Here is a 24,713-nt window from a genome sequence, read left to right as displayed (position 1 = left end):
GACAAACGGAGTCATTCTTAAAGAGACAGGCGCGGGTAAAAATAAAGAATATATAAATAATCATTAAAAAACGATTTTCAACTTTCAATAATAAAAGTCTATCTTGATAATAAAAACGATTATTCGAATATTCGAAATTCATTGCCCATCCCTACTGGAAATGACCAAAATCGCTTTTAATACTTTTCCAGACCTGCGTAGGAACCCTGTATGCTGGTACCCTCGCACACATAGCACGTGATCAGAATGTGTCACATCTGTCCCGTCTTGCCAGTTCACCCTTTTTACACTGACGTCAATTTAGCGCCTCCGGCTAGAGACCACATTGCATTAATATGTGGGAGGGGTATATAGCAATGGGATTTTATCTATTCATTTATTTTTTCTAAATCACACACAGTTGCATCTAGACTGTTTTTTGTAAAGCAGCTGGCCACTGTTTCCTGAAATGGAACTGTACACCTGTGATGTCAGGCAACAAGTGATTTCACAGGTGTTGAACACCCATTTAGAATGCCACCTTTTTCTCCATATTTCTGCCCTGAGTGCCTGTAAATTAATAATTAAACTTAAAAAAAAGTGTGCTTTTCCCTTTACAATGCTGTCTCATTGTAAGGATCCTGCATTTGTGGGATGAGCAGCACAGCTGGTTATGTGGGTGGAGCCGGAAAAAAAAGCCAAAGAAACGCCCCCATGAAGACCGGTTCATCACCCTTACACCACTGAGGCACCATAGGCTGTCTTGCAGAGATTTGGAGGCAAGGTTTGCAGGATGTTATGGCAGACGGCTCTCAGATCAGACAATCAGGAACAGGAACTGTTGGAGATAAGCTCCTCCCACCAGACTCATGAAGATAAGCCCCTCCTACCAGACTGAGGGAGATAAGTCCCTCCTACCAGCAGGATGATGATGATGCAGATATTCTTGGCGTCCTTCCAGAACTTGTCTCGGGGGATGACCTTTGCGTAGTGAACGAGCCGACACGTGAACACCACCAGACACAGCAGCTCCACCGGCATGGTCACCTGCATAGAGACACAATACTACTTAATACATGGTCACCTGCATAGAGACACAATACTACTTAATACATGGTCACCTGCATAGAGGGACACAATACTACTTAATACATGGTCACCTGCATAGAGGGACACAATACTACTTAATACATGGTCACCTGAATAGAGTACACAATACTACTTAATACATGGTCACCTGCATAGAGTACACAATACTACTTAATACATGGTCACCTGCATAGAGTACACACTACTACTTAATACATGGTCACCAGTACAGAGGGACACAATACTACTTAATACATGGTCACCTGCATAGAGGGACACAATACTACTTAATACATGGTCACCTGCATAGAGGGACACAATACTACTTAATAGATGGTCACCTGCATAGAGGGACACACTACTACTTAATACATGGTCACCAGTACAGAGGGACACAATACTACTTAATACATGGTCACCTGCATAGAGGGACACAGTACTACATGGTCACCTGCATAGAGGGACACAATACTACTTAATACATGGTCACCTGCATAGAGGGACACAATACTACTTAAAGGAGAATTTCGTTTTTTTTTTAACCTGGACCCATCTCCTGGCATTAATTATGATTTGGCCACTCACCCAGCGATCTCCGCGGCGTTTCTGGCCGTCCTAGCGTTGTTTTGAGATCAATAGCGTCCAAGTCAGTCGTAAAATGGAGCTGATTTGGGGCCAAGTGTGAGCCTGTCTTTCCTGCATCTAAATAGCTATTTTTATTCCCGTTTTCGCCGCTATCGCCATAATCTGATCCGTCAACATCCACCATAGTGATATTTCCCCCCAGGCTATTTCCTGGTCTCTCCCAGGGACCAAATTACCTCAAACGCGATCTCGGTCACCAAGTCTCGTGAAGTCCTGCGATACTTTCCTGCCGACTGGTCAACTAAACAGGTAGGACGCTTTGCGGTGGTGGTTTTAGCGTAACCTATGTGGGGTTTGGCGTAACCTATGTGGGATTCGAAATAACGAAGGTTATTATATAAATCATAATTAATGCCAGGAGATGGGTCCAGGTTAAAAAAAACCGAAATTCTCCTTTAATACATGGTCACCTGCATAGAGGGACACAGTACTACTTAATACATGGTCACCTGCATAGAGGGACACAATACTACTTAATACATGGTCATCTACACAGAGGGACACAATACTACTCAATACATGGTCACCTGCATAGAGAGACACAATACTACTTAATACATGGTCATCTACACAGAGGGACACAATACTACTTAATACATGGTCACCTGCATAGAGGGACACAATACTACTTAATACATGGTCACCTGCATAGAGGGACACAATACTACTTAATACATGGTCACCTGCATAGAGGGACACAATACTACTTAATACATGGTCACCTGCATAGAGGGACACAATACTACTTAATACATGGTCACCTGCACAGAGGGACACACTACTACTTCATACACGGTCACCTGCATAGAGGGACACAATACTACTTAATACATGGTCACCTGCATAGAGGGACACATGGTCACCTGCATAGAGGGACACAATGCTACTTATTACATGGTCATCTGCACAGAGGGACACAATACTACATGGTCACCTGCATAGAGGGACACAATACTACTTAATACATGGTCACCTGCATAGAGGGACACAATACTACATGGTCACCTGCATAGAGGGACACGATACTACTTATTACATGGTCATCTGCATAGAGGGACACAATACTACATGGTCACCTGCATAGAGGGACACAATACTACTTAATACATGGTCACCTGCATAGAGGGACACAATACTACTTAATACATGGTCACCTGTACAGAGGGACACAATACTACTTAATACATGGTCACCTGCATAGAGGGACACATGGTCACCTGCATAGAGGGACACAGTACTACTTAACTCATTCAGGGCCAGTTTAGGACTGCCAATATTTAGCACAGGCCAAAGATTTTCATAATTGTTGGTCATCTTTCAAGACCCACAGTAAATTATCTATTAGCACCAGAGTGATTTGCAATACCTCAAAATGAAGATGTACGTCTCTGGGTTCACCAGGAAAAAAAAGTGAGCTTTTAGCATGTTCTGTACTCTACTTATAGCCATTTATATACACCCTGTTTTCCCCCAAAAGGTCTCCCTGAGAAAATAAACAGGAGAAAAGGCAATTTTTGTAAAAGGGCACAATCTCAGGCAGAACTCACTCTCAATTCTTTTATTTTGAACTGTATTGACATCAGACATGTAAATATTATTCGTTAGGACACAAATGACAAAAAAAAAAATATATATATATATATATATATACACATGAAGTGCTTTTTTTTTTACATTCAACAATACAGTTTACTCGGTGTGAGTGAGTGTGCAGACAGACAGACAGACAGACAGACAGACAGACACACCGACAGACAGACAGACAGACAGACAGACAGACACACAGACAGACACACACACACACACACACACACACGATCCCCCTTTTAGATTTCTAACCCCACATAGGATAAGCAATAACCACGCCCTGTGGCGCTGGGATTGGCCAGGAGCAACACTGGAGGGCACGCAGCCCAGCGATTTCATGAACCAACTGAATAGCTCTTGAGAAAGGACAGCGGGCTGCTGTGACTGCCGCTTCTGCCTTGTGTGTTTATTTTGTTTTGTTCTGGTCCACCAGTCCTCGTCCATGTCTCCCTGTCATATCCTCCCTGCTATCTGATCGTTCCCGTTTTCCCCTCGGCTATTCAACACGTCCTCACCGCCCTCGCAAACTGATCGATCATTTCCTCATTCCTCCGATGATCAAACACATCTCTTGATTACTTTCTCCCGTTTTCTCCCGGCTGGCACAGAGGAAGGCGACTCCAGCTCGTGCAGCGCGCCGAGGCGCGTTTCAATGGCGTTTCTCCTGTCTGCACAAGGAAGCGTTACCCGTTTTCTGCTTTTCCTCTTGCTCAATTTCAAAACAACAGCTGCGGTATGTGTTTGTTCACGTGTTGTCTTAGATGCTAGGGACCTGATACCATGTGACAGGCTGGGGAAGTGTTTTAACTATGCGCTGCACGAATAAAAACAAAAACACGTCAAACACGTCATTGGCCCTCTGGGCTATTCCTGATAACACGTCAAAGACGTCATTGGCCCTGAATGAGTTAATACATGGTCACCTGCATAGAGGGACACAATACTACTTATTACATGGTCATCTGCATAGAGGGACACAATACTACTTAATACATGGTCATCTGCATAGAGGGACGCAATACTACTTAATACATGGTCACCTGCATAGAGGGACACATGGTCACCTGCATAGAGGGACACAATACTACTTATCACATGGTCATCTGCATAGAGGGACACAACACTACTTATTACATGGTCATCTGCATAGAGGGACGCAATACTACTTAATACATGGTCACCTGCATAGAGGGACACAATACTACATGGTCACCTGCATAGAGGGACACAATACTACTTGATACGTGGTCACCTGCATAGAGGGACACAATACTACTTAATACATGGTCACCTGCATAGAGGGACACAATACTACATGGTCACCTGCACAGAGGGACACACTACTACATGGTCACCTGCATAGAGGGACACAATACTACTTAATACATGGTCACCTGCATAGAGGGACACAATACTACATGGTCACCTGCACAGAGGGACACACTACTACATGGTCACCTGCACAGAGGGACACAATACTACTTAATACATGGTCACCTGCATAGAGGGACACAATACTACTTAATACTATGACGATTGAGTCCACTTCAGTCAAGAAAGAATACCTAATAGAGCAATACTTGCAACTACCAACAGTGTTTCATAAAGCCTCAACGTGGTACGAAATGTGTCCATGGGTAAAGAACGGTGGTTGGCGTAACTCATTAAAAGTAACATATACTTACTTACTTACTATAACTTACTTTTAGCAGTAACTCAGTAATATAACTTATTACCAATAGGATTTCAGTAATAGTATACCAGTTACTTTGTCAAGTAACACAAGTTACAAATTATTTTTTTATTTTTTTATCAAAGCAATAAAGATACAATAATTTCCTAATCAAATTAGGGATGTTAATGATTAAGCGACAATCGATTAATCGGTCATTAAGAATTTGATCGATTCTTATTCTTTGATGCTATGTCCTACCGGTGAAGCTTCCCCTGTCAGGTGAAAAGAAGAGGCTGGCTACTGCCCATGTCTCGGAGGAAGCATGGAGCCAGTTTCAGCTCTCCCCAGATTGGCAGAGGGTGGAGCAGCAACCAGGATAAATAAATGAAAATTAGCACTAACGGGGGATAAAAATAGGATAAAAAAAAAATCTGGAAAAAAAGGTAAAAAAAGGAAGAATTTGATCGATCAAACTCTATGTTAACCGATTAAGTGACAATGTAGACTATGTGCTATTTTCTAATTTTTATCTTCTTTGCTGAAATCATTTAACACCACAAGGACAAAATGTAACTTTCACTGCTCATACAAAGGAAGAAGAAAGCCAAGCTAGCAGGCAGAAAGTCCAGGGTGGAGAATTACACCCAAAAAGACAACAGTAATCATTGTGAACATTGTAATACCATGTTGAAATATATCTCGTCCACAAGCACAATGACAGCTAATGCAGAACGTTTAGTTGGTTGATCAACTTGTTGGGTCGGCCTAAAGACAGGTGTAAAACCCTGCTTTTTTTATTTTCTATTTTGTATGTCAAAAGCCGTTTTAATATAATGATTAATCGATTAATTGATCGTTAACATGACCAATTAATCGATTAAGGGAATTGATACAAATTTGCATTTGTTTTATTTGTGTTGTTGTCGCACTACATAAAATCCAATACAAATTTTGAATGATAAAAAAAAATACTATGAACATTGGAAAATCTTAGGTACTTCAACAACTGGTACTACTAATAATAATAATAAAAATATTATATTATGTGATATCTGATTCTACGTTTACATATTATGATATATATATGTATCTCAATTATAATCATATTTATTAAAATATTAATAATAATATCATCAATAAACCATATTTGTATGGCACCGTTGCAAAGTGATTGTCAAGACAATGAAACTGTAAATAAAAGCATGATAAAATAAACATAGTATAAAAACATTAGAGATATGCTGCTTTTAAGACTTCTATTAACATCGCTAATTAGAAATGTTTGTAAAATGATGTTGATTCATTCTATGTATTGATTAGTAGGTGCGCGTGTACAATAACATGGGCGAGCTCATGTTTTTCTTCATGGTTGTTCAATGCAAATTAAGAAGGGAAGCCGTCATGTGGTCAGGTTTCTTCATGTAACGGTCAGATATGTCAGTTAGCATTTAGCATCGTCAGCAGTTTTCACTGGAGCAGAGCGGAACTCATTACATCACCGCTGTGAACAGGAAATGCTGACCAGAGCAGCTTTTTGGGTGGAGAGCTAGCTGGAGAGTTAATGTAGATTTTGTTTCATAAAGTGCTGCTTGGTGAAAAAAAAGAAGATAATAGACATGCAGAAGAAGGCCGAGGGGTGGAAGACGTGCACTGCTGCACGTTACAGACTAACAGAAAGCCTAGCATTAATAGCTTGTGGATTGATTTCTTCTGTTGTTGCTCATCACATTTTGTCTCAACAAATATGTTATGCATGCAAATACTTCTGATGAGTAACGGGGGAGAAAATGTTGGCAATCTGCTTTTGGGTATTTTCCCGAAATGTTTTTGTATGTGGAGGGATTATTAATTTCCCTCGTGCCCCAGTTCACATGCTCTGTGAGTTGTGATTAAAAGGTTGGGTGGGCTCTGGAAGATGTTCAGATTTCAAAAGTGGGCCGTGGTATTCTTAAGTTTGGGAACCCCTGGTCTAGATATTATGTAACAGAAGGTGAAGGAGACAGATGGTACCCAGAGAGACATGGAGAGCTCGGGCAGAGCCGGCTCCTCGAAGATGGCCAGAGAGAGGTCCGCTGTGATGAACACGTACAGCAGCACCTGAAGGAGCCAGTGGTTGTAGAGCAGATACAGTCTGGAGACACACATACACACACACACACACACACACACACACACACACGCACACACACACAGTGCAGGTCAATTTAAAGAGCGTGGTGCAGGTCAATTTAAAGAGCGTGGTGTAGGTTAAAAAAAAATCTGAATTTACATTTTTGGGCTCATGCTTAGTATGAAAATACCCGGAAAAAATTCTAAACTTCTCAGAGGCTCCCAGGGTAGAACTATGCAGGTAAAGGTGGCATTGTAAATGGACATGTGACATCACAAGAGGGAGTTCCATGAAATAGAACACTGCAGGTTACAAAAACTAGTCTAAAAAAAAAAAAAATTTAAACCCAGATCCCATTGTTATATACCTGTTATGACCCTGGGGGTCATATAGGTGACTTTATTCTCTGTAGCCTACTGGGATCCTCTGTATTGTTTTCTTTTCTTCATCTGCATGCCTGATTGACTGATGGGAGCCTGGTGCATGTCAGTGTGTTTGTGCTGTGTGACTGATTGGCTGTGTTCTAGGTGTCTGCCACTGAGCTAAATAAAAATGGAGAGAGGATTTCCATCTCCTCCCATATTGTCTATTGAAGCCAAAATCTTGTCAGATCAAGAGAACCAGAGTCTGCGCAGTAGCTCCGTTGAGTTAGAAACTCTGAGAGCTCCCCGCCCCTCTGAACTTTCTTATGTAGAGCTGCTGTTTCTAGAATGCGCACAGTGCGTTGCGTATTTATATACAGTCTAGCTCTGTAAATATGGCAATTTAAGTTGTAATATGTTTTGTCTCGCCAAAAGTAACCAGGAAGATTCCCACTATGAGATCAGTTTATCAAAATGACGCCTGTATGAAAATCTGATTTCCGTTGTCGGAGATTGAGCTGTATCAGCCAGACAAGTCAGACCTCCAGGCTGCTCTTAGCCCGTGCTCTGAGAGCAGCCCGGAAGAGGAGCCTCTCAGCCCGGAAGAGGAGCCAGGGCTGCTAGGCTCTCAGCCTCTCACTGGGGGAAATTCTCGGATGAACAGCTCTGTGTTGATTAGCCTAATGTTTCCGTGGCAACTTTATGATTACATTTCTTTTGGCGCAAATGTTGGTTTAACAAATCTAACCGTGAGGCTACGTTGTTGTACCCCCCCGGTACAGTGTGTGTAGGGCAGCCCAACCTAACGTTAGACCAGTGCGTGAGCCAGGCTGCCTGGTCTATTCTCTGACTCTGTATATCCCACTGAGCTATATCTTATTTATGCCTGGTATATCGTTACTAAGAGAGGAGCTTGTGAAGAACGAACATCCCCACAGTCAAAGCATTTCCCCGAGATATGCATATAAAAACGTTTGTTGCTTTAATAGCCTACAAAAAATAAAACGTCTGTTTGTATGTGATGCTAACCCATTAGTGATGAGCTAATGGCTGGTGGTTGTGTACTACTAGGCCTCATCTTATACCCGGGATGGGAGTTAACGTTATAAAACACATTTCCTGTCAGTTGGACAACCTGGTCAATTCTGAAAATATGTGTCTATTATTGTGTTATTCCAGCTATCGTTATCGGTTGTTAAGTTATATTAAGCCGATAAATAATGAAAAACAGCTGACTAGCGAAAGCGGCTAACGCCATTGCTAGCCTGCATGTTAAAACCATTGTGTACATATAACGTAGCTGGAGTAACTCATAAAACATATATTTTCTGAACTTACTTCAGTCCCCAACCAACGTTAATTCCTCGCACACCTTTCTCAAAACAATGTTCTTTTTATTGCCCATTGATATGTCTGGTAGCCAGCACAGCCCACCCATGAGCCACCCGACCTCCAGGGAGCGTTAGATAACATGAAGCCGTGTGTCTTGTCCATGGAAGATATTCCGTCAAGGCGTTCCTGAGATATCGCGTTAAAGAGCTTGGAAATGGGGTTCGTGAGGTCACAGTGACCTTGAACTTTGACCTTTACGCAGCAAAATCTAATCAGTTCATCCTTGAGTTCAAGTGGAGGTTTTAGGCAAATTTGATGAAATTCTGTCAAGGCATTCCTGAGATATCGTGTTAACGAGCATGAAACAAGCGGTCGTAAGGTCACAGTGACCTTGGACTTTGACCTTTGACCACCAAAATCTAATCAGTTCATCCTTGAGTCCAAGTGGACATTTAAGGCAAATTCAAAGAAATTCCATCAAGGCGTTCCTGAGATATCGCGTTAATGAACTTAGGAATGGTGCTCGTGAGGTCACAGTGACTGTACGTACATCTGGAGCCGGCAACATTCAAGAATTCCGGCCTTATAGAATATGTACCGGCTCAGTCAAAATGTATTGAAAAAAGATAGATGTAATAATTTCTTTAATACACAACATATTATTGTATATTTTTAGCAAATGAAATCTTAATTTTAAATCATTTTTGTTGGCATTCATTTCAAAATAATTATCTAACTATTCACTGCGGTCTGCGCTTGCAAGTGCAAAGGGAGCGTGCTGCAGAACACTCCTTATTTAATTAATTAATTCGGTTCGGGTTTGCAGGCCTGTTAAAAGTAAACAATAAAACACAAAAAACAAAAGCTATTATCCAATCGTCCAACAAATGTATTTTATTATAGTGAATGAACTCTTCACAAACTTTGTGAACTGAACAGTTTGTCATATATTCCCGTTTAATTAAGCCTAAAGAAAGACACTGGCGGGCCTACATTAAATGTCTCTTTGCATCCAAGAACGGGAAATTAAATAACATGAAAAATAATCTAAATTAAGAACCAGTTCCCTACCTGCGACAAGCCAGAGATATGAGATGTGCAGTCAGTCAAACTAAAAGTAGTCTATATTTTCGGAAGCGAGTCTATTGACCACGATGACGATGTTATAAAAAGCCGAGCTGGTTGACACGTGGGCATCCAACTCGCTTTCAGAACGGACTTATCCGGGTGGGGTCGTCAAAAGGGCCTTTCTGTGTGGAGTTTGCATGTTCTCCCCGTGCCTCCCGGGGGTTTCCTTCATATAGGAACCCCTTCACCAAAACATGCAATATCCTGGTTGCTGATGTGGTGTCTCCTCTGGTCGTTAAGGGCGCCTGTTCGGAGGGAGGGGAACTCATTGGAATAGCGTGCTATGTCCTACCGGTGAAGCTTCCCTTGTCAGGTGAAAAGAAGCGGCTGGCTAACTGCCCATGTCTCGGAGGAAGCATGGAGCAAGTTTTCGGCTCTCCCCAGATCGGCAGAGGGTGTAGCAGCAACCAGGATAAAAATGGGATAAAAAATTGGGGGGACAAATATAAAAAAAAGAAAAAAGAACAGACTTATAGCCTACTTCACAACATGAAAATATTTGCTTTACTTTAAACTGAAGGGAAAATGTAAGAATATTAGCCTTGTGTTACCTGTAGCCTACATCTGAGAACGAAATCCCTTGTTGCGTGTTGTGAGCTTTGAGATGATGCTCCATAAGCATCATCTTGAGTAACTTGTATTATTATGTTTTTCTCTTGAGGTGAGATCTTTATATAAACCCGTAGTGGGTTTCTATCTCACCTGCACATGTTTTTTTCTCCAATGTTGTAAACATTTTTTATTTTGTTCTGTTTTCCTTTAATGTGCAAATAAACATAAACAAACATAAACATAAACATAAAGTCGTTCAGACAAATAAATGAAAGCTGCTCATTAAATACTCCTCCTTAAATGGCAAATCAACTGAGGTTCTCGTAGGCTATTTATGCTGAAACAACGTTGACATTAGTAGGCTAAATTAACTGACATAATTATAAGCTTTACAACCTGTCAGAGGACCTCTCTGTCACAATACGCGCGCTGCAGTTTCTTCACTGATAAGCGCTCCGCTAACATGTGCAAAGTTGAAGCCAACTTGCGATTCTTATCAACCCAACTTTTCCTCGCTGAGGCGGCTTCTCATGGCTGTTTGGATCTTGTTCTGGACCATCGTTACATAAAAAGAACTGGCTGAGGGATGTCTGCGTTGACATTTCGGTCTCTTGTGTCAAGCCAAAGCGCTGTCAGCCGCGGGATGCTGCAGGTGCAGATTTTGCATGGCGCGTTACAGTTAAAGAGCATCTGCTGTATTTTTTCTTTTTTTCTCTCAACATTTTCTTTCTCACTCAACATAACAGCGGGGTGAAAATATATAATATATTTAAGTCTATATTTAAGTTGTACCTTATGGCAACATCACTGGTTATAGGTCACACAATATTAGGCTATTTTATATAAGGAATTTATTTATTTTGCACGTTTCCAACCGGCTACTTGAGCCGGTGACCTTTTAATTTGCCGGCCCACGGCAACAAATACCGGCTAAAAGCCGGCAATTACTGGCTAACAGAATCCCTGGTACGGACGGACAACCCGAATCCATAATGCCTCTGGCCTGGCTATCGCCGGCGGAGGCATAAAAAGCTGTGGAACGATGTCTCCAGATTCATTATTGACAATATTTGTGAGGATTTTTCTTTTATTTGAACATGTTTTATTTGGTTTTACAAACAAATATATTAAATGTAAGAATCAGTCCTACATAATCAATCTGATAATTATCCTTGCTAAATTTCACATTCACAAATGCAAATATACAAAAAACACACGCCCGTTTACTGTCTTGGTAAAGGAAACTAAACTTTACTTTAGATCTTTTGAGTTCTCTACCAATAGAAAAGCTCTGAAATCTATATTTGTAAGATATTAGTTTACGGTCTTTTGCTAACATAATGTCATTGTCCCCTGGTGTATGTCCCCAATTTATGTTCTTTTAGTATTTATTATTTTTCCACTTTGTATCTGAATACAACTTACAAATGTATATGTTTTAGCTACAATGCACACCCTTGTATGTTTTGACTTTGAATTAAAAAAAAAAGTGATGTCACTCTGTCTGTCTGTCTGTCTGCACCGCTTACTTCAGCACCTGGGTGTGATTTTTTTAGAAGGCAGCTGTAGCAGTCTAATAATAGGACTAACAGTTTCCATTTTACATGTTTATTTCACTTCCCACACAATTGACCCATTCCCTAAAAGGCAGTAAGTAAAACAGGTGCAAGCGGAGCACGAATGAGATTCTGGGCTGGGCTTTTAACAGAATGATGTTAACATCATTATGTTAACATCATTCAGTAATGATGGGGTTATGGGTATAACCCTTTTGTGGTAAAGTGTAAAGTTAAAGTTTGGTGCATCCATGCAATTTTAACATTTAACAGGGCCTTTAACATTTGGTGCATTAAATACCAGGGTTCAATTTTATATTCCCCCCAATCTGGACTTCCCTTGCCCCGTTAACTACTATGAGGCAGTAATGTTAACAAAGTCCCCGCTCCCAACTTCTAATCCATTTAGGTGATCTAGTGCTGGGGCCCTAATCAATCTCTTGCTTTCACCTGTTTTACTTACTGCCTATTAGACATAAAAGGTGTGAATTGGGTGGGAAGTGAAATAGGCTAATAGGCTAAGTCAGTGGTTCTCAAACTTTTTCTGTCAGGCCCCACTTTGGAGGAAGAAAATCTTTCGGGCCCCACCGCCCCAACAAAATTGAAATATAACGGTCCAAGTTTAACTTTTATTGACATAATGACCATTCATTTCTATATTCTGGCTGTTTTGCACTGCACATCTTTTCAAAAACAATAACAATAAAGTGCAACCTCTACAAAACAAAATAAATTCAAATATCTTCATTGTGAGTTCAAGTCACTATCACTGTATTAAGGGCTGCAATGAGCCTGTTTTCCACTGCAAATCTTTTCAAAACAATAATAAGGTGCAACCTGCAGAAAATAATAAGTGCAGACATTTGTGAGGACTCAAGTTTTCTCAGTATTAGTGGCTGCAATGAGCCTGTTTTCCACTGCAAATCTTTTCAAAACAATAATAAAGTGCAACCTGTGCAGAAAATAATAATAATAATTGTGAGGACTCAAGTTTTCTCAGTATTAGTGGCTGCAAAAACCCACACAGTTCTCCCAATTCAGCCCGTGTTGTGTCAGGTAACTGTCCAGAAGCTTAAATAGCTCTTCAGCTGTTGCTCTGCTTGTAACGTACTTGCAAAACAGCAAATCCTCACTCAGTGACTCCGACGTGACAAAGCGAACATAGGCGATAAGCAAGCAGTCTTTATTGCTGTCCGTAGCCTCGTCCACTTGTAAGGCGAAACGTGTGTCTGTCAGTTTTTCCGTGAGTTGTTCCTCGAGATCATTTGAAATGTCACATAATACGTTTTGCAACTGTGTCATTGGACAGCGGGATAGTCTTCAATTTTGCAGCGCTGGTCTCATCCAGCATAGTTGACACCATATCGATAGCTGCTGGGAGTATGAGCTCCTCAGCGATGGTGTGCGGCTTCTTGCACTGTGCAATTCTGTATGCGACCTTGTATGACGCTAGTTGTGCTTTGCTGTTCACTGATGCCACTTTTACAAAGCGATTTTCCTGCTTGCGGTATTCACCGAGTTTCCTCTGAAATAACCCGAGTGGCTTATTGACGAAAGTGGGGTGTGTTGTCTCCAAGTGTCTTTTTAATTTGTTAGGCTTCATGCTGTCCGCTGCCAGAGTTTTCAGACAGAGAACACAGACTGGTCTCTCCTCGTCTCCTACCGCATTTACTGTGAATCCCAGAGCAAGATAGGCGTCATCATATTTTCGTCTCGGTTGTTTTAGTTGACTGCCGCCCTCCGACTCCTTGTTTGTCCCTGCCAAATGTCTCTTCATTGTACACACTAATCTAAACTAAACAGCCTCCAGTCTGTCTGATGAATGAACGTGTCACTACGGAAGCGCGGGGTTTGTTTATTTCCTCACGGGGAAAAGAAGTCCGACCTAAAAATGGCTAAAACATTGGTTCCGCGGATTTCACCCGCGCCCCACCTGTAATACCACTGCGCCCCACAAGTGGGGCGCGCCCCACACTTTAAGATACACTGGGCTAAGTGAATGTTACTTATAAGAGAGAGAGAGAAATTAGACTTTTTAGTTGCCCCGAGAGAGAGAGAGAGAGAGAGAGAGAGAGAGAGAGAGGACTGAGCAACAGGTGCGGCTGGGAGAGCACGCCAACAAAAAAAGATTGAAGCCAAGTATTTCGTTTGATAAAAAGATGCTATGAATTTTGGAAAGCCAGAGAATTCCTGCCAATGGAGGAGCACGTCACGCAGTTGCAAGTCTGCGTCCATCCACTGAGCTGTCAAACGCAGCATTGACATGGGGCTGACATCTGAGCTCCAAATATCACTGCTAAAGCTAATTGTGGTCACGTTTTCCTTCAGAAGGTTATCAATGTGTGAGTACACTGCCTGTAGGCCAGTAAATCTGTGGGAAAAAACACCTAAGCAAGAACAAATTGATACAAAAGGTTTTCAATGGATTCTGTTTGCATTGATTCTTTGTATTACACGTTTTCTGAAATGTTATGTTTAAATATGCAAATTTTCAGAAAACTAACCCATTAGGCCAGTCAATAATATATGAAGAAAAGGAGCAACTAACCCTGAACAAATTAATACAAAAGGTTTTTCAATGGATTCTGGTACTATTGGGCATGTTAAATAACATACTAAAAATCTAGGGAAATCTAAATTTCGGAAAGGGGTAGCGAAGCAGCGAGTGGTACACTGTAACGTTAATGTTAGTAGAGTAAACAGCCATTAGTGCAGTTACTGCAGAAATAAACAAATAATAACAATTAAACAAGAATTAAACAAGAACATGAGTATGCACCAGCCGAGTTTCTTGGCGGAAAATATGTTTTTTGCAGTTCTTCAGACTGGATTTGGTGATGCTGATTGGCTGAAGGTAGGCATGCCGCGGTAGTCTGTGTTACCGGGGTTACACAGTGGTGGGGCCTACACGATTAACATAACATGTCCACCGGTAACACCGTTCATTTTGACGGAGGAAGAAATGAAAGAAAACACTCTCCCCGCTCGTTTCAGCGTGTGCCGGTGCTCTGGGCTGCCTGAGGGTGTTCATCATGTCTCTCTGGTTAGACAAACCAACAAGTAATGTTAGCTGTACTTGTTGTGAACACAATCCCCCCTCATACACATGTAGGTAAGACCCTTATCTAAGCCTGTGTGTATTCTGTTGTCACTGCCATCTCTGGAAATGTGGTTTTACCACAGCTAAAAGCCTGCTAGCATTGATGCTAATACCATGGCTAAAAGTCCACTAGCATTGATGCTAACTATAGTTACCATTGCTTACTGCTTGCTGCTAATGTTAATCCCATGGCCAGAAAAAATCCCCAGACTTGTCGCTAACGACGTCAGCCTCATTTCTCCAGGAGGGTGTGAAAAGGTGTCGTGAGTCAGACGCAGCCATGAATGCGAGTGGGTAACGTTATGTGAGGGCTTCAGCCAGTGCAGTCAAGTCAAGTCAAGTTTATTTGTATAGCCCTAATTCACAAGCATGTCCCAGAGGGCTTCACAGAAAATATGTCTAGCTAATTCTAGCTGACACAACAGTAGCAAATTACAGAATAATGATAACAAATTGAACAATTGATAGAGAAATATAGAAAATATAGAAATATAGGAGAGAGCGGAGGAGAGAGCAGGGGAAGGGAGGGAGAGCAGGGGGAATGTGAGAGAGTGATGAGGTGGGGAGGGAATGGGAAATGTTGGGGAGTATAGGGGGTGGGGAAGGAGCAGGGGAAGGGGGAAAGAGGAGAGAGCAGGAGAGGGGAGGGAGAGTGGGGGGATGTGGGGGAGGAGACAGCAGGGAGAGGGAGGAGGTGGGGAGAGAATGGGAAATGTGGGGGAGGAGAGAACGGAGAAGGAGAGGTGGGGAAAGGAGCAGGGGAAGGGGGAAAGAAAGACAATGGGTGCCATGCTTTAAAATAGAATGGATGCCAATGGGGGTTTGGGAACGGGAGGAGGTGAGGAGGGATAGCAGGGGGAGTATGAGAGACTATATGGAGAGAACAGGGAAAGGAGGGCTAGCTGACACAACAGTAACAAATTACAGTAGTAATAATAACACATCGAACAATCATATGATAGAGAAATATAGACACACATTTTACAAACGGACATATCATGTTGATTTATTTGCAAACAAACTATGCTTAACTTAATTTGCTGCAAGCCTTTAGTAGTGAATCCCTTTGCCAAATAAACACATATTCACATATAGAGCTTATGGGTGCCACGCTTTAGGGTAGAATGGGTGCCATGCTTTAGAATAGTGGCGGAATAGTGGGAGGGGATAGAATGCGTGCCATGCTTTGGAGTAGAATGGGTGCCATGCTTTAGAATAGTGGGGGAATAGTGGGGGAGGAGAGGACAGGAAGGGGAGGAGGTGGGGAGGGTGCAGGGGAGGGAGAGCAGGGGGAATGTGAGAGAGGAGAGAGCAGGAAGTGGCAGGGAATGGGGAAAGTTGGGGAGGAGAGAAGGAGGAGAAGGAGCAGGGGAGGGGAGAAAGAGGAGAGAGCAGGAGAAGGGAGGGGGGGGGCGGTGGGATGTGGGGGAGGGGAGAGCATGGAAAGGGAGGGGTTGGGGAGGGAATGGGAAATGTGGGAGAGGAGAGAACAGGAAGGGGGAGGTGGGGAAGGAGCAGGGGGAGGGGGAAAGAGAAAGAGAGGGGGGGAGAAGATCAGACAATCTGACTACTCTAGACATTAACCAGAACTAACTAGGACACAGGGAATCTAGCTAATCTACAACCTAGTCTGGCCTGTCCTATTCTGCTCTAGTCTGATCTTAGCCTGAACACTATAACAGGTCTACAGCCTAGAGTTAGGCTGTAGCTAATCTATCGCCTAACCTAAGCTATTCTAACCTACCGGCAGCCCTCGACCAGTGATGGAGAGCACCGATGCCCCCCGCCCCCATACACATAAGGCGTGGGAGAGAAGGTAACTTGTGAATGCGAGTGGGTAACGTTATGTGAGGGCTTCAGCCAGCCAGTGCAGTAACCTGTGAATGCACTAGCGATGGGCTAGAGTTTGACCGAATCATTCAAAACTCGAGACTCTTTTTACTGACTCGGGAGTCGCCAGTCATCCTCACAGGTTCAAGCCGCCGTGTTGCCTCCGGCATGGTCGGGCATCTATACAGGCACAATTGGCCGTGTCTGTGGGTGGGAAGCCGGATTAAGGGTATGTGTGCCTGTTCGGGGGGGAGGGGAACTGGGGGAATAGCGCATATATCCTCCTATGCTACATATCCTCCAATGCTACATCCTGCCGGTGAAACTCCTCGCTGTCAGGTGAAACGAAGCGGCTGGTGACTGCACATGTATCGGAGGAAGCATGTGCTAGTCTACAGCTCTCCCCAGATCGGCAGAGGGGGTGGAGCAGGGGGGATTGGCCAAGTACAAGATTGGTGAGAAAACGGGGGAAATCCGGTAAATAAGGTAAAAAATAAAACACAAAGACTAAGCAGAGTGAGAAGTGAAGCGTTCTCACCTCACAGCCTGTGGCGTGGTGTCGAAGAAGATGTTCCTGTTGTACTGAGCATCTGACACATAGACAGCAGCCAGGTCCATGTCCTACACACACACACACACACACACACACACACACACACACACACACACACACACACACACACACACACACACACACACACACACACACACACACACACACACACACACACACACACACACATGGAGATTCATTTTTAAAGAGCGGGGGCCATACGCACAAACATTCTCCATATAGGGCTGGGTATTGGCAAGGACCTCACGATACGATACGTATCACGATACATGGGTCACGATACGATTGTATCACGATACATTGTGATACAATACATATTGCGATACTGTAATTTTACTGAAAATTTAAAAATACAGCTGAAAATACAACTGTGTATACCACCCAGGTAGTGTAATAATATGTACATCACTTTATATTGAAAATTTAGTGGACAAATTGAGCCAAAACTACTGTGTGCTACATTCAGTGAAAAAAGTATTATTATTGTGTCACTAAAATCTATATGGCGATATACAGTATCACAATATTTTTTCTGAAATATCGATACAGTATTGCGGGAAAAAAGATTGCGATATATTGCCGTATCGATTTTATTGCACAGCCCTAATTCTCAGAGTCCTCTAGACGAGCGCAGGGGTTTTCAAAGTCTGAGACTGTGGGCCTCCCCGCAGACAAAGTTTGGAAAAAGGCGCCCCCTCACTCAATTCCTGGATGCCTATTGGATCATGATTATGTTACTTGAAACAGCACAATTCCCCAAAACGACTGTATCTCTGAACTATCTCTTTAAGAAACTCACGCACATTCAGGCTATTGGTTGAGGCGATGTCTCGTCATAGATCCCCCATTCTATCCATTCAGCAAAGTTAGAAAGTTAGCTGCTAGCCCAGCCCAGGCAGACACAATCAGGGATTTAACCACCACAGTAAACTCACATCTGAACAGACGTCTTGTGTTGTGCTCTAGAATCCCCAAACCTGTAGTTTAGAGCCGCAGCGCCGTCCTTTGGTGAGTCAGCCCATTGAGATATATGGGCAGTTTTACCCCACTCGCGCGCCAGCCGTTTAACACTTTGTGGACGTTCCCACACACGCCGACTGTCTCTATTCTATGTGATCTCCCTTCGATAACTAAATGTAATAACTAATGTCATATTTGTTCACTTCAATTCACTGATCCTCCCCTGAAACTGCCTGGAGGCCACCTGGGGAGGCCCGCCTCCCACTTTGAAAACCTCTAATCTCAGGAGTGATTTAAGAAAGTTTTTAGGAATGAAACATGATTATTGGCTTTGGGAAACACTGATGGACATTTTTCACCATTTTCAGACATTTTATAGCCCGAAGTAATCAATTCATCAAGAAAATAATCGTCAGATTAATCGGCAATGAAAATAATCAAATGAACAAAAAAGTGCAACGGAAGTGCAACTAGGCAATTGAAATAAGGCAGACTTGAATTACAGGCCTATATGTTTTTAACTCATTGAATGCCATGGACGTCCTTCGACGTCCAATTAAATAGTGACGTAGAGTGCCACGGACGTCCTTCGACGTCCAATGCGTTTTTTGACGGTGGGACGTCGATCAAAGCCTTCCGCAGCTCCTGTACAACTATAGTAGCTATTGGAGGTGTATAACCTATTTTACGGACTCATTAGGTGGCGACAGTGCTTGCTCGGTGCAGTCCAGATTAGAGACAGGTCCGAGAAACAGCCTAAAAGCCGTGGATCAAAGACAAACCGATGCATGCTCCCAGAGCCATTTGCTCTGTCGCGGGAGCTGACATTGGCTCCGAACAGGAGTCAATCCGCGCTCACAACTGAGCCCCTCTGTCCCTGTCTGTCTGTCTGTCTGTCTGTCTGTATAGTTTCTCCACCCGATTAGCAGCCAGGAAAGCAGCCCCTGACGCCAAACCATTCAGCAATCCGGGTTGGCTCTTCCCTGCTGTGGCGCTGAGAGCCGACAGCAGCACACAAACGCAGCACTCCGAAAATATAATGGTTGCGTGAGGCTGTGTGCAGTGTGGGGAGGAGTTTACGGGGGGAGGGGGGGAGGGGGGTGGTGCACGCAGGGCATCACACAACAACTACGTCACTACATCAGAAAATATTATCTTCAGACTCAGTGAATGTGCTTGAAATGCTGCATTTCACAAAAGGCGGATTATCTCAGCTAATAATTTGAAAAGCCTGAAAACGCTGAAAACAACCTATCTTCTCCGGCTCATAACTAAAGAACGGAAAATGGTATCAATAAACTTTTTTTTGCTGATGATACAATAGAGCCAGCTCGTTCTTGTGCGTGTTCGGTGTTTACATAGTAATATCACACAATATTCTGTGGGCCTCGAGAAATCACTGAAAACGCTCTGAAAACTCTGGCACTGGGAGCATCCGTTCTCCAAAAGTGGCTGGCACTCAATGAGTTAAATTTAAACAAGTCAAACTGGTCATGCTCAGAAAGTCTTATTTGAACTGTATCAAATATGAAATAAAAGGCAGACTTATCTTGAATTACATGCCTATATGTTTTTAAACAAGTTAATAATAATAATAATAATAATAATAATAATAATAATAATAATAATAATAATAATAATAATAATAATAATAATAATAATAAAACAAGTTAACCTGGTCATGCTAATCCAGTTTCAATCTGAATTTAACTCATATGAAATAAAAAGGCAGACTTTTCTTGAATCACAGGCAGGCTATATGCTTTTTAGTTAAACTGGTCATAACTTTTAATTAAACTGGGGCCATGCTAATCCAATTTCAATCATCTGAATTGAACTAAAATTAAATATGAAATGAAAAGGCAGACTTCTCTTGAATTACAGGCAGAGCATATGCTTCAGCTTGTTAAAGAAGTAAAACTGGTCAGGCTAATCCAGTTTCAATAATCTGAATTTAATTCAAATGAAATATGAAAAAAAAAAAAAAAAAATGGCCAATGTCCGCGACCCAATCAAAATGGCCCCGCGACCCACCTTTGGGTCGCGACCCACCAGTTGAGAAACGCTGCACTAAAGGACCCCTGAAACTTCCTCAAAGAGCCCTGGCTTGGAGGGTCCCAGGAGCCAGACTGGGAGACATGATAGTGGTCAGACCTCCAGGAGCCAGACTGGGAGACATGATAGTGGTCAGACCTCCAGGAGCCAGACTGGGAGACATGATAGTGGTCAGACCTCCAGGAGCCAGACTGGGAGACATGATACTGGTCAGACTAAAAGGAACAGATCGAGTCCTGGACTCATTTTCAGGACTTGTGACTTGACTTGAACTTGAGCACTGATGACTCTGACTTGAACTGAAGCATTCATGGATTCGGACTCGGAAGTTGGAGGTGAGGACATGTTGGAGATGAGGAGATGTTGGAGGTGAGGACATGTTGGAGGTGAGGACATGTTCATTGATAAAGACTTTTTGTTCTGTTTTTATTTACAATTTGGCATAGGATTACTATGGCATAAGCTATAGTAATATCATGACATTATTACATTTTGTGCTAGGGTAGGCACATGTGTTCCACCTACATGTGGATTCACACTCAGGTTCAGTCACTCTGGACTCGACTCTGACTCTTCTTTGGTAGTCTCGCTGGCCAGACTCCTCTCCCTTCCGTCCGAGGAGTCTGGCGCCGCAGGTCTCCATAGTGGGATTGCGATGGGCGGCACTTAGCGGCAGTGCCCTTGGAAAATAGTTTCCAACAAACCAACTTGCTGTTTTCAGCATGTAGCAACGAGCTAGCGTGTAGGTTTCTGCCGTTAGCTTGCTAGCTAGTTAGCGTTGTTGTTTTCACTGCGGCGGCAGGGCACTATTTACAGCGACACACAGGGAGGAGGGAGCGGAAGCCACTCTGATTGACATGGTCGGAGCCAATGACAGAGTTTGTAATAAGCCGGGAGCGGACATCCATCCGGCAGCCACCGAAACAGTCGCTCAAATGGGAGAGCAGAGTAGAGCAGGGGAGGGTTTATCCCAGTTATGGAGACCTGCGGTGCCAGACTCCTCGGACGGAAGGGACAGGAGGCTGACCAGCGAGACTACTTCTTCGGTGACTCAGACTTGGACTCGAACACTGGGGACTTTAGAATCGACTCGGACTGGAGATATTAGTGACTTGACTACAACAGTGGCTGGACGGTTTTGCCCCCTGATCTGGTCCTTAACTCATTGAGTGCCAGCCACTTTTGGAAAACGGATGCTCCCAGTGCCAGCCCTTTCAGAGCGTTTTCAGTGATTTCTCAAGACCCACAGAATAGTGTGATATTACTATGTAAACACCGAACACGCCCAAAGAACGATGAGACTATCTTGTATCATCAGCAAAAAAAAGTTTATTGATATCATTTTCCGTTCTTTAGTTATCAGCAGTAGAATATAGGTTGGTTTCAGCAAAAACAGACGTTTCAAACTAGAAGCTGAGATAATGAGCCTTTTGTGAAATGAAGCATTTCAAGCACATCACTGACTCTGAAGCTAATATTTTCTGATGTAGTGACACCTCAAAAATAATTTCCTTCAATAAAACAAAGGAATTTTGATGGCAAAATAATATTTTTTAGCTGCAACCAGCAGCGCTGGCCCCTGCGTGCGCAGACCCTACACCTTCTTGCTGGTCTTGATTTACTGCTGGTGGGCATCAGATATTCTAGCTTGTGTTTGCCAATCTGTCCATCGAGCCTGCTGTCTGGGTCGGTGTTGTATGGTGCCCTGCGTGCCCCACCCCCCTCAACTGCAAACCCCTCCTCCGTGGGAGTGTCTCTGGTGGCTCTCTGCTCTGAATTTTCCGCTGCACGTTTCAAAGTGCGCTGGCTGCACCCAGCCTATTTTCACAGCGCTCGGCCGTTTTTGTCGCCGGCTCCCAGCGCTTCCAGCTGAGAATAATTTATCTTTTCAGAAAGACGCTGGTGTCGGGTGCTCCTTTTCTGCCAACTAATCATGTGGAGGGGCTATCGCAACAGACAGAAAGGCTCAATTGTGGGAGCAGATTGGCTGCTGTTCACAGGCACAGCTAACGTTACAGCATGCATCGGTTTCCGTGTGCCCACGGCTTCTTCTCTGTTTTTTTCCTCACCTTTCTCTAATCTGGAGAGCACTGTCGCCACCTAATGGGTCCGTAAAATAGCTTATACACCTTCAACATCCCCCATATTTTTACAGGAGATGCATCAGGCTTTGATCCACGTCCCACCGTCAAAAAACGCAATTGACGACTTTAGTCGTCATTGGCACTCTATGTTACTATTTGAATTGACGACTTTAGTCGTCATTGGCACTCAATGAGTTAACAGCCTGTTAATGTAGTCAGGTCCTTCTCTGCTGCTGCTGCTGACTTTACTGAGTTTATTGGCCAAAGGGACAGAAGTTCAGATGAAATAAACAACAGTGTTAAAACAGAAGGATCATGGTCACATCACCCAGAGGGAAACCAGACAATGCAATAAGAACAACAGATGTTTTGAAGATGTTTTCAAGTCAGTGATTTTGCTTTCCCTCCAGTCCATCTCAAGGGGTGAGAAGAACCGGAGCAGCGTTAAGTGAGCTGTATGGTGAAAGAAGGTCTGGATGAGGACTACATTATATTAGAAGGTCCAAAAAAGGTTGAGGATCACTGGCTTAGTCATGCAACTGCCCCTGCTCTTAGACTAAGATCTGTGGAGGATGTGCAGATTGCAGAATAATGAGTCAGGCAGAGAGACAGACAGACAGGCAGGCAGAGAGACAGACAGACAGACAGACAGGCAGGCAGAGAGACAGACAGGCAGGCAGAGAGACAGACAGGAAGGCAGAGAGGCAGACAGACAGACAGACAACAGACCAACAGGCAGAGAGACAGACAGGCAGGCAGGCATGCAGAGAGACAGACAGGCAGGCAGAGAGACAGACAGGCAGAGAGACAGACGGGCGGAGAGAGAGACAGACCGGCAGGCAGACAGACAGACAGGCAGGCAGAGAGACAGAGAGAGAGACACACACACACACACACACACACACAGACCCACACACACACACACACACACACACACACACACACATACACACACACACACACACAGCATCCTGTCTCACCTCTTTGCTCTTTGCAGCAGTCCCTGTCCCGTTAGAGACGGCAGGCTTTCCTCTCCCTTCAGACTCGGGGATGTCGCCTGGCTCTGCCTCTGCAGCCTGTGGAGCAGACATCTCTGCCTCAAAGTGTCTCTCAAAGTGTCGGCAGATTCTTTGGAAACTTCCTCAGCTTTCTTTGACCTCGGGAGTCGGGATATCACCACACTTTTGACCAGACTTTTGACCTCGGGAGTCGGGATATCTCCAGACTTTTGCGTGGCTGCGCGTTTCTCTGCAGCTTCGCAGAAAGTGACTCCCCGCCTGCAGCAGCTGGAGAAAACTCCTCCTCAAACTAGTTTGATCTCTGCCAGCTTTCTGTGAAAATCAATCAATCGATAATACATGAGATCCGTCATTGCAGACTGACGTGAGCGTTATTCAGAGCGTGCTTTAAGGCTCCATCGTGTCTTCTTCATCAACTGATCTGAGTTGGAGCCGCTGTGCTGTTCTGTTTGTCCCGCAGTTTAAAGCAGGGGTGTGCTGCCTTCACGCCCTGTCGGAAATGTGGCGATTACCAGCCCACTGCCCACATGACGTGGTAAATGGGAATGTCATAACAGCGATGGGATGTCGACTGAATAAAACGTGTGGGCTATTTATTTATTTATTTGTAGCCTATCTATTTATAATTGTGGGATATCATGTTCAAACCATAAAACAACCAAAACACAAGTAGCCTATACAAATTGGAGAAGAATAAAAAACTTTAAATGTCTACTGTTTTACTTGCTTTAGGCTACTATTTTTCAGTAGGCTACAAATAATGTAAACAAATTATGGATGACAGTGGCCAAACTGTTTCACGTCAAGGACCCTTAGAGAGACACAAGTTTGACCACAGACCCTGGACCCCACTTTGAGAACCACTGATCTATTAGTCTCTTAACGGTTGGCTCCCGCAATTTTCAAATGCTCCTGTCTAAGGTGTAGGCTATTCACAGAATGTAGACAGTCTGGCTTGAGAGACTGATGGTCTATCATAGCTGACCATGTTATCCAAATCAATAACAACTATAGGATATAAGTCATGTAGACCTATGGCATGGCATTAACCTATATTTTCCCCCCCGATTGTTTTA

At 43.4% G+C, this 24,713-nt stretch overlaps 1 protein-coding gene across 1 annotated transcript in view; it reads right to left on the bottom strand.

The window, feature by feature from the left end:
* The window catches only part of tpcn3 (two pore segment channel 3), a 120,601-nt gene extending 96,529 nt beyond the window's left edge, over positions 1–24,072 (bottom strand). The window contains exons 1-4 of the mRNA XM_083634891.1: positions 23,599–24,072; positions 17,484–17,566; positions 6,986–7,106; positions 898–1,026 (exon numbers count right to left, since the gene is read on the bottom strand). Coding sequence (XP_083491017.1) covers positions 898–1,026; positions 6,986–7,106; positions 17,484–17,566; positions 23,599–23,709 — 444 coding nt within the window. The 5' untranslated portion in view covers positions 23,710–24,072. The remainder of the gene's footprint in view (positions 1–897; positions 1,027–6,985; positions 7,107–17,483; positions 17,567–23,598) is intronic.
* Between the last annotated feature and the right edge of the window lie 641 nt (positions 24,073–24,713).

This window comes from Poromitra crassiceps (assembly GCF_964638095.1).
Source record: "Poromitra crassiceps genome assembly, chromosome: 4".
In the NCBI taxonomy this organism is placed as follows: domain Eukaryota; kingdom Metazoa; phylum Chordata; class Actinopteri; order Beryciformes; family Melamphaidae; genus Poromitra; species Poromitra crassiceps.
Note: the sequence above shows the minus strand (reverse complement) of the source record. Positions and strands in the feature narration are given on the sequence as shown.